Source organism: Cheilinus undulatus, linkage group 2 (assembly GCF_018320785.1).
Source record: "Cheilinus undulatus linkage group 2, ASM1832078v1, whole genome shotgun sequence".
NCBI classification, from domain to species: Eukaryota; Metazoa; Chordata; class Actinopteri; order Labriformes; family Labridae; genus Cheilinus; species Cheilinus undulatus.
Genome location: NC_054866.1, coordinates 15,419,260 through 15,433,702, shown reverse-complemented (window position 1 = coordinate 15,433,702; position 14,443 = coordinate 15,419,260). Strand labels below are relative to the sequence as shown.

At 38.2% G+C, this 14,443-nt stretch overlaps 1 protein-coding gene across 1 annotated transcript in view; it reads left to right on the top strand.

The window, feature by feature from the left end:
• The first annotated feature begins 1,471 nt into the window (after positions 1 to 1,471).
• Positions 1,472 to 14,443, top strand: part of ssh2a (slingshot protein phosphatase 2a) — a 29,939-nt gene continuing 16,967 nt past the window's right edge. The window contains exon 1 of the mRNA XM_041804265.1: positions 1,472 to 2,004. Coding sequence (XP_041660199.1) covers positions 1,877 to 2,004 — 128 coding nt within the window. The 5' untranslated portion in view covers positions 1,472 to 1,876. The remainder of the gene's footprint in view (positions 2,005 to 14,443) is intronic.

The following is a 14,443-nucleotide window of genomic DNA, read 5'->3' as shown; positions in this document are numbered from 1 at the left end:
CCCGGGAGACATCGTAATCAGGTGCCCGAACCATCCCAACTGGCCAAGACAGTCTGGCTGTAAGCCACATACATACACTGTCTATGTAGCTGTATTAGCTTAAGCTACGTTTACTAAAGTTCATGCTGTTAAAGCTAACATAGCTATATTGGCTTATGTAGTAGCCTAGCATTAATTATGTATAGCTACATAGAACAAAGCTATGTAACCCTTTCAAGTCTTACTTGGAAAAATAATTTCCCAAGAAAACCTCAAGAAGGGGAAATTTGACCATAAAATGGGTCCATTCCAAGTCACTTAAATCAGTGTTTTCCTCACACTTACACAGTAGGCTTTGTCAAACGGTCAAAACTAGTTTTTAACCATTATTTTTTCTCTGTACATTTCCATGGGATGTGTGCAAGAGAGAATGTGCAAAATAAATATCACTGATTCATGGGAAAAGGAAAAAACATGTTCCAAAGTTGAGTTTGCGCTTCTGTTTTCAAACAGAAATTAAAAGTAGACATTTGTGTGGGTTGAGATTTTTAATGCAACTTATCAAAAAATATGTATATCTTTTTTTGCACATCATATCTTCATTTCTGTCAATTCCTTCAGACACAAAAAAATGTGTTTATTTTTTTCTATTATGCCAAGTTTTTAGTTATCTAGTATTTATATTCAGTAATATAGCTATATTTAGTATCAAAATTCTTTTTTTTTTACTTTTTTCTCTCATCTTAAGTACCTTAGCTCTGAATTTCATGTGTTTTAATTGATCTTTAATATCAACCACATTAAACTAATCTTTTAAGATAAATATTATTGCATATAGATTAATTGTTATTTTAAGACATAAGCAGAAAAATATGAACAGAGGATGATAAACTTTTTGTCAAATTAAAATATATATATATATAAAGATATAAAATTTAATAAAATTATAATTTATTATTATTATTATATATTTTTTATTATTATTATTACTATTAACACACTCCAGGTTCCAATTATAGTTCCTGCAAAGATATTTTTCAACAGTTTGGCTCTTTGGTTGACCAGGATTGAGCACCACTGGTCAGGATTATCATATTTATAATGTTTTTAATTCAGGGTGACATTTTTTCCTTTATGAAAGTTTTTGCTCAATAAATGTTTCCAGAAATTGATTCAAGAAGAATATTTACAATGGCATAATTTGAATTAATTGAATTTCAGCATAACATAAAGTCAGTTTCTGCCTCATATAATGAAACTGTGGATTAAAAAAAATAAGATCTCATAGGGATAATTTTTCACAAAAAATGACGTAGGCTGTGTTTGTTACTGTCAGGCTTAACTTCCTTCAGCTGACTTCCAAGGATTTGACGTCGTGACGTCAGAGGATCTGGTTCAGTTTTCATGCAGAGGGGGCGGTACTAAGGGCGGTCACAACTCCTCCATGTCCTCATTGGCTCCACGCTTTCCCCATAATTCACCTTCCTGGGAGTCCTCGAGTGAGTTTGACTAAAGTTGGTGTCAGTGCTGAAGATTTCGAAAAGTAAGCTAGTGTCACTGGCGGAGATAAATAGCCAGTGGTTTAGGAAATGTGATCATACAGGACTCTTTTGACTTTATTTGGAGATTTTGCCGAACCAGGGACTGCTGTGGACGGAACACGCCGTGCTGAAGCCAGTTGCCATGCTTAGTCTACAAGTGTGGAATAATTTCATGATTCCTGTGCCTATTTTGCGGATTATTTCACCAGTTTGAATGTAACAGGGCTAATACCAGCGAACAAGAGCAGTGGTTTACCGTACCGGAATAACAGAGCACATGTCTTCGGCTGAGGAGTGAAGTATTTCTCCAGACTTGTGGACTAAAAGCACCTGACAGACACTTCTTCTTCCCCAGCATGACTCTCGGGGCGCTGTCCGGATCCCACAGCCCACCGGCTGTCAGCTTCTGCTCCTGCTGCGGGGCCAGGATGGTGCCATACTTCAGCGACAACGCGGTCATGTCGAAAAATCAGATCAACCAGCTGTAAGTGTTGACCACAGAAAGACATGGGAGGCTGGGTTGGTTGTAACACTTTTAATCTACGGTGTAACTCATGATCAGTCTGTACACTAGACAGATATGTGTGGTGAAAGTTATTTGAACAGAAAGATAGGTAGCTAAAATCAAAGAGACTCTGACCCACTGACAACCAATATGAGCTTGATTATCTCTTTTCTTGTCTTTTGTTTAATCTTGATGATTATTGCTTACAGCTCATGGAAATCAAAACTCCATTTTCTCAAAACTTAAGGGTTGTCATACGATGATTTTTTTTTTTTTTTTTTTGCAATTAATCCCTGAATTTCTATAGCTAAAGCAACTGTCTCAGCTCTTCCTTTTGGATACAGACCATAATACGAGGTGCAGATAACTTTTGACTCGTCCACTGAGCTGTCTTTGAGTTCTTAAAGTGACATGAGAAATGAGCCTGTGGCCCCCAGTATAACAGCACCATAGACCAGGGGCCCCTACCATTCCTGGAGGTGGTTAAAATGTACAATGTCGTACAAAGCAAAGAAATTAACGTTTTTTGTGACCTCATATTAAGGATGTTTATCACAGTAATAGATCAGATATACCACGTTGAATCATTTAAATTTCTCTTTTTGGGAAAGCAACTGCTCTAAGGTGCTGTGGCAGACTCATTTTACTTTGCAGTGGCTGCAGAGAGACACACTGCAGCGACTTAAACAAAGTAAAGGATAATAGAGCCTGGGATTAATTGTAGTTTTGCAAAAAAAAAAAAAAGCACTAATTATGGACCTTAATTAATCATAATTAATGCATTAAAGCTGACAGAACCAAATATTTAAGGCCTACAAGTCAAGGACTTAAACAGACATGTAGACCCTCATGTGCTCAGTACTTGGTCAGGAGTCCATGAATTACTGCATGGGGGCATCAGCTAACACTGCTGAGGTGTTATGAAGCCCTGTTAGCTTTGACAGCAGCCTTCATTTCGTCTGCATTGTTGGCTTTGCTGTCTCTACACAGATTCTTTATCTCAGAATGGGTCAATAAGGGTCTGATCAGGCAAAAGCTTATGCAATTCCACTCTCCTTTCAGACCCTTGGACCTTTATTTCAGTGCATTTAAATGAATTTACTTTTATCTGGCACAAGTTGCATGAGCGCCAGTGTGAGGTTTCCACAATGATGACTTGGTGTGCCATGTCCTCTCCTGGTGTTGTCCACTGTTTAATCATGTCCAGAGTCAACACAGCCATTGATCAGAAGATTTTAGAGCACTTCATACTTCTGTTTGCTTATAAACTTTATGGAGATGTTGATTTTCTCTTCCAGTAGGACTTGGCACCTGCCCACAGTCAGCCAGAACTACCAGAAACTGGTCTGATGGCCATGATGTTACTGTGCTTGACTTGCCAGCCAACTGTCCTGACCTGAATCCCGTAGAGTATTACTGTATCTAGAGGAAGATGAGAGACACCAGACTCAACAATACAGATGAGCTGAGGGTTGCTTCTAAAGCAAACTAGGCCTCATAACACTTCAGCAGTGCCACAGGCTGATTGCCACATTTTCACACTGCACTGTTGTAGTTACTTGTACAACAGGAGCCTCGACCACAGCCCTGTTTACATTTTGCATTAGCAGTGTATTTTGGGCATTTGGGATGCAGAGTGACTGCAGTTTTGTTAATGCGTTCATATTATGCTTAAGCAGTGCCTTTTGAGGAATGCATCTTTTCTGTAGCCCTCTGGTAGGCGCCTTGGTATCCCTACATGCTGTATGCAGTGAAGCTACTGGAAATAAGAATGCATGTGGGCATGTTAGCCACAAGCTTAAAGGCTCCGAGTGCTTGGCTTATAAATTATTTCTAGAATTTTTTCATAAATAAAATACATCCTGGACCCCTAAAAAGAGATGAAATTCCCATCACTCCAAGTGAGGCTGAACAGATATAAATAAATCCAAACTTTTGGTTTACTAGGCTGGCAGAATACAGCAGATTATCTGAGTTGATGGGGTGGCTTTTGTTTCATGACTGTAAATGCTGTGTTTACACAACTAGTCCAGTCTAGATGAAGGCATCACAGGCCACCTCTGCATAAAGTCTAAGCTACTGATGTCAAACTGTTTTCAGTACACATTAAGGTCCATCCACACAAAGCATAAAGGATTACCAATAAGTAACCAAACCATAATTGTTGTTAATGTATTGTCTAGAACAGATGCACAGGGTCAACATTTCAATTATAAGTCAAAGTTTTTGTTATGATATATTTTTTTGGGGTGCTGGATTTTTGATATTCATGTGCTGTAAGCTATAACCATTAAGATTACAACAAAATAGTTTGACATATCTCACTTATGTAAAATGAATCTACATGAAAATGACACTTTTTAAATTGAATTAAAGAAAAAAACATTTCCTTGATGTTCTAATCTTACTGAGATGCTTTTATGGAGATACAATATTTAAAAATGTGGGAACCCTTTGACACTTTGGCATTATGAGTAAGATGAAGTTTTGTTTCGAAATCTAGTTGTAATACTTGCCTAACAGGATCTTACTCAGCTTTGTGCTCTTGTATGTCCTTAACAAGGCATTATGGCTTTGCTCAATGTGTGAATCATCCTGATTCACAGCTGTAGACAGATGTCATAGACGGACGCCACCTGACTGAAGCGTACATCACTTTATGACCTTATCTATATCTTTTATCTCACCGTTGGTGTTTGGTTGGTTGTGGTGGTTGTTAACCGCTCTGCCCACGGGCGCTGACTCATCAGAAGTTAATGTTCTGTAAAAGTAAAGCCAAAGGCAAGAAACAACAGGCCACGTGCCATTTTGGTTTGTCATCATACTGTAAATCTGTGTCAAACAGTAATATTTTACAGAAAGCTAGCGGCTATAGACATAGATCAAACTTCATTTGTGGCCTAAAAGCAAACAAAAAAAAAGATGGACACTCAGTCCTGTCCCAAAGGAAGTAAAGACAACATTATTTAGTTTTAACAATACTCTGTCATTAAGTGTGTTTCTCCTTCTGTTTTCCATCATGTCAGTAATTGGTCCTCCTGTGAATGAACTGTGATAATGATTTAATGTGAGTTTGTATTGTCACTGTTTATGAGAGGATAATTCCCAGAACCACACAGTGTGTACTCGTCACATGTGTCCGGTAAACAGCGGCTGTGTACAGACTTCCTGGTCTTGCTGGCCGTATTCCATAGTACTTAATGATCTGTTTTATTACTTTGTTATTGTTGTGTTCATGATCTTTGGCCCTCAGATCAAGGAAGGGGATTTTTATATCCTTTTAATTGTAAAACCTCACGTGCATAAGTCATGGGTTTGACTTTGTGCTCATGTGTTTATATTAGGCCAAAGGATGTTGGAAAAAGTGACTGAATGCGATATTGTACTGTCTTTTTTTGTCCTCTGCAGTATTTCTGTACATGTATAAAAGATACAGGATATTATTATAAATGCAGTGGTTTTCTATAGACTCAATTGTGGGCGTAGTATTTAAGACTTACAATCATAATTGAAGTATTTTGAGCTTTAGGTCTATTTTTGTCCTCAGGAGCAGGCTATATAGGAATCATCCCCTAAAAACCACCGCCCGCAGACCTATCAGGTGTCTTAATGATGGAGGTCTGTGAGCTGAGTAAGGAAGAAAGGCCTAATCCTTTTCTTTACCTTCTGAATCTACATATAGATATATTTCATATATTCAAAATATATTCATCTTAAATGCAGACAGATCAAAACATTGAAGCTTTGTAGTTGTTGTGTTTTTAAGATTTACAAGTATGCATGCATTACTGCTTTGAATTGTGGTTTCATATCAGTTTTTAACGACTCCATACTGCTGTTTGATACCATCCACTGTCCTCCTCTATCAAATAAAGGCACAAAAATGCCCAAAATAAATTTTAAAAAAGAAAACAAAATAAATCAAAAATAGATATGCCCTCTAGGACTTGCCATGATATTAAACAGGCATCAGTATTATCTGATTTTCACTAAGCATGAATGCATAGCCAATAATACCCATAATCAATGCATGATTTTTTTTAAAAATGCATGCTGTATTGTCCCTTTCAGCCATGTCAACATTTCCCTGCAGCCACAGTGATGTAAAATAAGTGGACCACTGCTCCTTAATGTCTCATTTCACTTTAGAAAACACAGGTTTGCCTGATGGAGGTCTAGAACCGAAACACTGCAGATAAACACCTCTCTGTTTTGCAAATGGGCAGGAGTTAAAGTTTATTTCCTTTTCAATCCATAACAAGTTCATTTTTCAGTTTATGTTATAATCTTTGGTCTACCTGAAGTTTCTTTTTTTCTTTCAAAATAAAAGCAGGTCGGTATCCAGAGAGGAAGCCTAATACCCTTTATTTAAGTAACTACAAAAATCCAAAAACAGTTTTAAAGGAACAAAAATAGTCTATTAAAATGGGGCAAAATGGAAGATTAACTGTGGCTAACTGAAAAATATGCGATTTATCACAATTTTGAATTCAGTCGTTTGACATCCCTTGTGATAATACAAAATATGCCAATTAAATAATGCATTTACATGATAATTCCCCATTTAGACTGAACATTGCAAATTGATTGTTTGTCAATAAGCTGACTGTTGATGGTTCTTAATGAAAAAAATCTTTTTGCTTAGTATTTTGACCTGGCAAAATCATTTGACCAACATAAACCATATCTGTATGAACAAAAGTGTATTCCCCTTTATCTTATTTGTAAATGTATCAATATATTTAAAAAAAAAAAAAAAAACTCGTCATCCAGTCTTGCTTGGTAGTGTAGACCTTAGACACTGATGTGTCTAAAAAAGAAAAAGTGTCATGTCTAGGCCCATAATATGAAACCCAGAGGAGCACAGTGCCAGGTTAACTTGTCCTGGAACAGTGTCTAGATTTAATGACAACCCGATGACCTGTCAGCGAGGTCAGACTCTGCTCAGCTCAACTCAGGTTTTTTGCTTGGATTAATACCAACCCTGAGCACTCAGTTACTGAGCCCCTGTCTCTAGTGGGGTGTAGCTTTACTGTTGCATAAAAGGATTTTGTTCTAGGTTTTTAATCAGGGTGTGTTTGACGATAACTAAGGCCATATCAAGACATTTAAGAAGAACCTGAACTCCGATGTGTACCCACTGTTGCTGTGAGAGAAGGTTCTGTGATTAGTGGGTCAATAAACCAATGGGTTACCAGTGCTTTAGGAAAGCTGATAAACAAGAAAACAGGAATATAGTCTGCTGGATATAGGGTGCTACCTTTTTTTGTCCGGTATTTGATGCATCTAAATTCAAATGACATACAGCATCTTACTTGCCTTTTGGTTTTATTAGCTTTAATAAAGGTCATAAGATCAGATCATTTGACTGGCTACTTTTTTGTCTGAACTGTAAGTTAAAATGTAATCTGAATCCTTCCTAAAATAGTGCTGCATGCCGGGGATGCAGTGTGTTTAGTTCAGCAAGGTGGCTGTTGCTCAGGGGCTGCACAGGGGATTACCAACATAGCAAAACAGGCAGGGCTATTCTATTACAAATTCGAAGAGCCAGATTTGATAACCAGGAAATTTAATAGGGCCAAGTATTTTTGTTTATTTTTCTTTAATGAATGTAAATTAATATAGTCAAATAGAAAGAGTGGTCATTGTTTCTTATTTGAAAGAAGAGAAGTTTAGCCACATATGTGGCACAAGCACGATAAAGGGCATAAACAGTTTTATATCAATGTCATCGTAGCTCAGAACCATAGGAAATAGAAATGGAAAGTAAGGCAAACTTTCCTTACCTGTTTCTCTGCTTCTTCCTTTTCTGTGTCTAGCATTCACAAACACAAACTCTTTCCTGTGGCATCCCTCTCCTGTGATGTCTTGGGTAAATTGGTCAAGGGAGTCGAGTCTTCTTCATATGGATGAACTTGTTAAAAAAATGTTTGGCAGGTTGGTACAGAAGTTGGCAGTAAAACAGATGAATACTTTTCAGTTCATGCAGGGATTAATTGCAGTTTTCTCTGCCTTTTTTGTGGTAGATGGTAAAATCTGATATCAATACCATCACTACAAAATTTCTCCCAAAGAAAGTAGTTTTGCTTTGCCGTTATCAACAGTTAAAACACATGCCTTGTGTTGTAATGCACATATGAGGCCTGAAAAATTCCACTCTTGGTGTACCAGTGATATGTTACAGACAACACCTCAGTCGTCAGCATGTTCCATTCAGACACAAGCCAAATGTCACCCGCTTAAACGTGAAGCACAGCAATGAGTTAAACATGCATGCAACATGCAGTGAGTGTACTCACTTTACAGAGCGTCTGTCAACCTGTCTATGGCTTTAGAACGAGCTGTGAGCTGCAAAAGATCATCTTCTTTAGCCCAACTCTGCAGCATTTGGTACAGTAATGGTTCCAACAACTTTTAAAAGTGCATTTTTAACTGATGACTTGCATGTTTTAAGTTAGTGGTTTTACAAATGTTTTGGCAAGACACGCTACCTTGAGGTAAGTTTAGGTGTGCCGTGGGAATTTATACAACCATATGCTGTTACTACAACTATACCACACTTATCCTACTTGAATACATGTTAAAGAGCTGGCCTGTATATGAAAATGGTGTGCCTTGAGGTTTCAGCTTGATCTTAGGTGTGCCTCAGGCAAATAAAGTGTGAAAACCACACAATGATTTAAAGAAGTGGGCTGTAGCTTTCAAACAGTGTTGGAGAAACAACCGTAAACACCATAGCTCCATACATTCACAGGCATCTGAGCTAAAGCTAAGTTAAACCAATGATAAACATGCTATTTTCAACAAGTTCTTCACAATAAAAGTCTTTAGTTGTTATTTTTCTTGAGTGCTTTTATTACAAATGCCCACATCTAGGGATGAGTACTGAAATCTGGTGCGAAATATTTGTTTTCTTATCCATCTCTCTTGTGCTCCTGCACCTTGAGCTCTCACTGGGTAACTAACTCAATATTCCCCATTGCCTTTATCTGTCTTGGGTGTGAACCAGTAAGGCCTTAGTGGAGCCAGCCCAGCATAGATCTGTGCCCTATATTTATCTTTCTCCTGTGAGTGACTAATATGGTCATGGGTAGGATGGGGGTTCACTGAGTTATCTGGCCACTATGTGGAGTGGTCCTTACATAGTGATGATTGTGTCTGTGGCTGTTGCCCTAACAAGTAGCTAAATGCTTCTCCTGCCTAAAGCTTGCAGTGGCTGAATGCCAAAAGATGACCCTCGCTGCTCTCTGTCTCACTCCCTCACTGCTCTGTCTTTCTCTCAGAGACAGAAAGAGAACAGGACTTCAATCATACAGGCTGTTTGTTTTGCAGGTCAGTAGTGAAGTCTGCTGTGTTTGAAGTCGAGGTGAAATGGTACACAGAAAGTTCAGTTTGGTACATATTTAGGTTTTGAAGTCACAGTTTGGCACATTAAAGGAAACAAAGAACCCATATATATCTTTTTTTCATTGGGAACATTTAAGCTATACTTTTACACATATATGCAGGAAAACTTTGACAGAGCAGACTTTAAAGCCTGCTCGAGTCTCTTTTCATTGTCATAAAAAATAAAACATACAAAAATAAATAGAATGAAAAATAACAGACATACAGAAGGGGTATTCATAGCTTTCACGTGACCTCAAGCAACCATGGACCTGCCCTCTGGCAGTGAGGAGTGGCTTCCCACTGGTATACATATAAGATAAGTCAGTGGTCTCTTTTGCTACCTACCTGTTTTAGCCAGTTTTATTGTGTTAATTTAACAACAGAAAGCCACTGAATTTCAGCCTCTCATACTGGCCAAAGACTAGTATTTCTGTTTTTTAACTGTAAGAAGAAATTTTAACACCTCACCTCACTGATTCCTTCAATGAACCCACTGAGTGAATGACAGTCACACCATCATATGAACACCAAGTGTTGCTGACGTTGGTATCATCTGAGCTTGCAGTCTTGTTGTTACAGTTGAAGTCAATAGGTTTGTTTGTCTGGTGGGGGAGGAGACCACTTTTACCCCTGACAGGCTATTTTTAGAAACTTTTATACAGTTTACAGCCTGTTGCTCCAGCATGACTCTGTATAATCGCTCATATGTTTAAAGCATGTAACATGCCCAGAAGCACACACTTATCAATAGGCCTTCCCCAGCATGGCACAAAACAACATAAAAACCATACTATTATTTTATGTGATAATTCATTATAAGACATGTAGCATGAAGTGCAAGTAATCTCCATGTATTGACTGTTGCTTTGAGTAGACATCCTAAATTTAATAGTGCACTGTTGATGTCTGTGTGTGGAAAAAGCATAAACCTTCCTTAACAAATATGGTTTATTTTGAATTGAAAAAATGTTTTAACCAAATGGCTGCACAGTGGCTAGGTGGTAAGCGCTTCTCCCTCACATCAAGAAGGTTCCTGGTTTAAATCCTCATCATTCTATATCGAGCCAGCACGGTCTATTTGTCTCCTTTATAGGTAACATGAAGGAGAGGCTATAGGTAACACTGATGCTGTCACAGATACATTGGCATGACGCTCATGGCAGATGCTAAATTACTGAAGGCAAAGGTGTGAATTTGAAGTTCAAAAATGACACAAAGATTTGATTTGAGTTGTATAGATGCAAATAAAATACACAACATTTATCTGGTTAAATTTCCGTTTTTATTATTAAAAAAGAAAAAAACTATTGCAATACCAATTTTTCCTTGTAGTTCAGCCTGGTTCAAAGATTAGAGTGAATGGTCTATCAGGTGTGAACATGACCTAAATTGCCTGAAGGTGAGAGTGAGAGTGTGGCTGCAGGTCTGTCTCTATATGCCAGCCCTGTGATTGACTAGCAACCACTCCATTGTGGACCCAGCCTCTTGCCTGGTGACAACTGGGATTAGCTCCAGTCAATGGTAATCTGTTAATTTTGGCAGCTATTTTAAATTCAGTCTTAGTTTCAGTTTTAGAATAAAATGTTTTGAAGCTTTAGTCAGATTTTAGTCAACAAAAATTTTAAAGCACTGTACTCCAGATTGAGTTAATAAAAGTCCTTACATTATATTCTTTACTTTTAGTCACAGCATATATTCTATTTGAACTAATTTATTCAGCCAAATTGTAAAATAATGTAATATATAAAAAAAACTTTAATGCACTATTAATACTTTAATTGATTTAAAATGCACTGATGAAAATACTGTATTCACAGTGGAAAAATACCAATGGATTTGAAAAGTCAAGCCCTAACATTTAGTCTAGTTCAGTCTCCCTTGACAAAAACTAAACCCACTTTTGTCAGTTTTTACCACAAATTATCTTTTTTTTTTTTTTTTGGAAAGTCTTTATCTGGTCTTCCTCATCGACTGAAGTAGTCAACATTTTTGCAACACCCCCCTATTGATGCCTCTCCAGCCCCATTGATCTATATCTCCTCATGTGCAGACTTCATTGTAAGTTCTCGCAAGTCCAGCTTCACTTTTACATAATTAGAGATGCGCATACAAACACACTGAGTGCTTTACCCCCAGCTGGCTCAGTTGATCTGGCCACTGTTACTACCTCAGGAGCCAACACAGAGGGGCATCACTTCATTCCCCCATTTACGGTTCTGTGGCATTGATGGCGAAGCAACAGTGTAAATATCATGCTGTGTGAACAAGCCATAAGAGGGCTTTGCTGTATTGTCAAAGAAAGCATCTGTGTACAGTAGGTCACCCAAGCTCCTGTGAATGCAGCCTATCAATAGCTGTGACTTTTAAAGGACTACTGTATTTTTAGAAAGCGTGGTGAAGTGTCATTTGCAGCCCCTTCTCTTTAATAGTCAGGCTAAAATTCCACCTAGCCAGTTTGCTCTGAGCAGGACTAGAAGGGCATGCTTGCACGTTTATGGCTTTCTATTACACTTTACATGTTACACATGACACTGTACAGTAGCACTGCTATACATGGTCACTGCCAAGCATGAGACTGTGAACTGCAGGATACAGCAGGAGTTAATCAGACAGAGAGAAGGGACAGAAGCAAGAGAGAGGAAACAGCTGGGTCAAAGTTAGGTGCGTTATGGGTAATAAGTTCAGCACAAGGCTGTTGTTTCATAACTCTCTCTCTCTGTTCTCCTGTTTTCGTCACACAATGCTTTATATCCATGATCTCAGCAAAACTCAGGAAAGTCTGTTGGATTACTGGCAAGATTGAAGGATGAAGTTACAGAGAAAAGGGAAAGGACAGGAAGGAAATGTGCAGATGATATTTGCCTTGTTGCCTTGAGCTGGTTTCAGCTAGTGTACCCTACAGCCTGCTTACTTGTTCTTTTAAAACAAATTGACCATCTGACTGGAAATTTCAAATACATATCAAGCCCTGATATAACCATCTCCTCCTTGACTGGGCAGTGATTGTTTGTGCAGTTCTCATTCTGACTCTGAAAGTAATGGAAAACCCTTAACCATGCTAAGCAGATAAGTTAGGCAGCTTCCTGGATCAGTGTCACTATAGAGACCGTAATATCTGCAGCAGTTGTTGCAACTTGATACAGACTAAAAGCAGTTCACTATAAAGGTTAGTATGTCAAACTTTGGCCCTAAAATGGCAAAATAAATTTGAAATGTCTTCTTTTAGTTGAGTACTTGGATTACCTAAAATGTTTCCAACAGTAACAGTTTTAACTGTACCATGGCAATCTCCTCTGGTCTTCTTTGTAATTAAAAAAAAAGTTAACCATAAAGTCACCTCAGTAAATCTAAAATGTGGCATGTTGTTCCTCTGTAGGGGGTTGTAGATCACTAGTTCTACATTAGAAAATAATCTATTGTCACATTTCTTTTGTGCATTTGGGTCATTTCAGGTAACCTTGCACAGCAGAGGGATTTGGCCAGACTCCATGTCTGTCATCTGACAAATCCATCTTGCAAAGCTCCAATCTGAAAATGTTGTGCGCAGGCTGAGAACCGACCTGACCAATCTGTGTCATTTGAGGAGAATGAGGTGGTAGCTATGGACAGGGTTTTTTGTGTTGGAAGCTGATAGCAATGGCTGGCATCAGCCACCGGTGTTGCGTTTAGCTTGGTTGTAGATATAATATAGCTTTATAGTATAGTTTTATCACAGTACTTAATTGAACGAAGAGATAGGGCAGCAGTGAACGCTTTTCATGACAGAAAAGGTCTTTCTGTCTTCTTCTGACCTGCCTCTGCATGAGTTTGAGATAGTTGCTGGCGGTTGAGTTTTATGGTAAGCCGATCTATACAACGGCTGCCACCAGTGTAGTGATTAGCTCAGATGTAGCCATAGTATAGTGGCAGTTTTTGTTATCAAAATAGGACATAGAGCCAAATGGAAAGCTTTTATTAGCAGAGAGGATGTTGTGCGCTTCTTCAAACTGGCTTTGGCATGAGTTTAAGGGTGCTTTAGCAAGGTTTGAACCTTCGTAGCAATGACAGGAAATTACAACATGAGAATCAGAAAAAGGAAATCTGACTCCAAAACAAAATGAGCCACATCCCCACATTTTGTCTGATGATGCTATGAGGGACCAACTGGAAAAAAAACGAGAAACACAGAAACTTACTGCTGGATAAGAGAGGACGGGAGAACAGTTCCACCTGAAGATAAAGAAACTGCTGCAGCAGTATATGAAGGTGTGTGAGACTGTTTGAGAAAAGCAATGCTTTTGTGAATCACTCCTCTTACCTTCTCTTTCCAGTCAGCGTTGCCATGGCTCGCAAGATTGCATACTGTCCTCTCCTTTCCAGTCTAGATGTTGTCGAATACGAAAGCCCACAAGGCAAACCCGGGCTAGCCATATGAACAGCTCTTCAAGTTGATGCTGTTGGTTGTAAATCAACAATAATATGATGTTGGAAATGACTATTTCATTCATTATAAGAGGTCTGTCTTTGTGTCCAGCTCATGTTATTTATCAGAGCTGCACATGCCAACTATCTCACTTTTTCTTCTCATTCTTGGCCTGTAATAAATGTGATCACTTTCTGAGAATTTTTGTAAAAGTCCTGCCCTTCCTAAATACTTTGTATGTGAAGTTTCCCATATGAATGTAAAATATATCCATGTGTGTCAAGTTATAATTCATAACTTTGGCCAGTAAACACAGGAATCTGATAGCGGTTGCATTTAAAATTTAATTTGAACAGAAAGATTAAATCCAAGCAAAGAAACCCAACTAATGCATTCAGGGTTGTAGTGTGAAAATATTCTTATTTTCAGCTCCTTCATGGTTCTGTTTTTACCACTTGTTATATAAAACGGTCTTAAAGACTTCCAACCTGTCTTAATACTACCTGGTGTGGTGTGATGTGTTTTTTAAGTGGCACCATGAGACTTAACAAAAACCTAGCCATACACATATAAAAACATATTGAGTGCTCGCATAAGAAATGCTTGGTGCTCAGTTGAAAACACTGA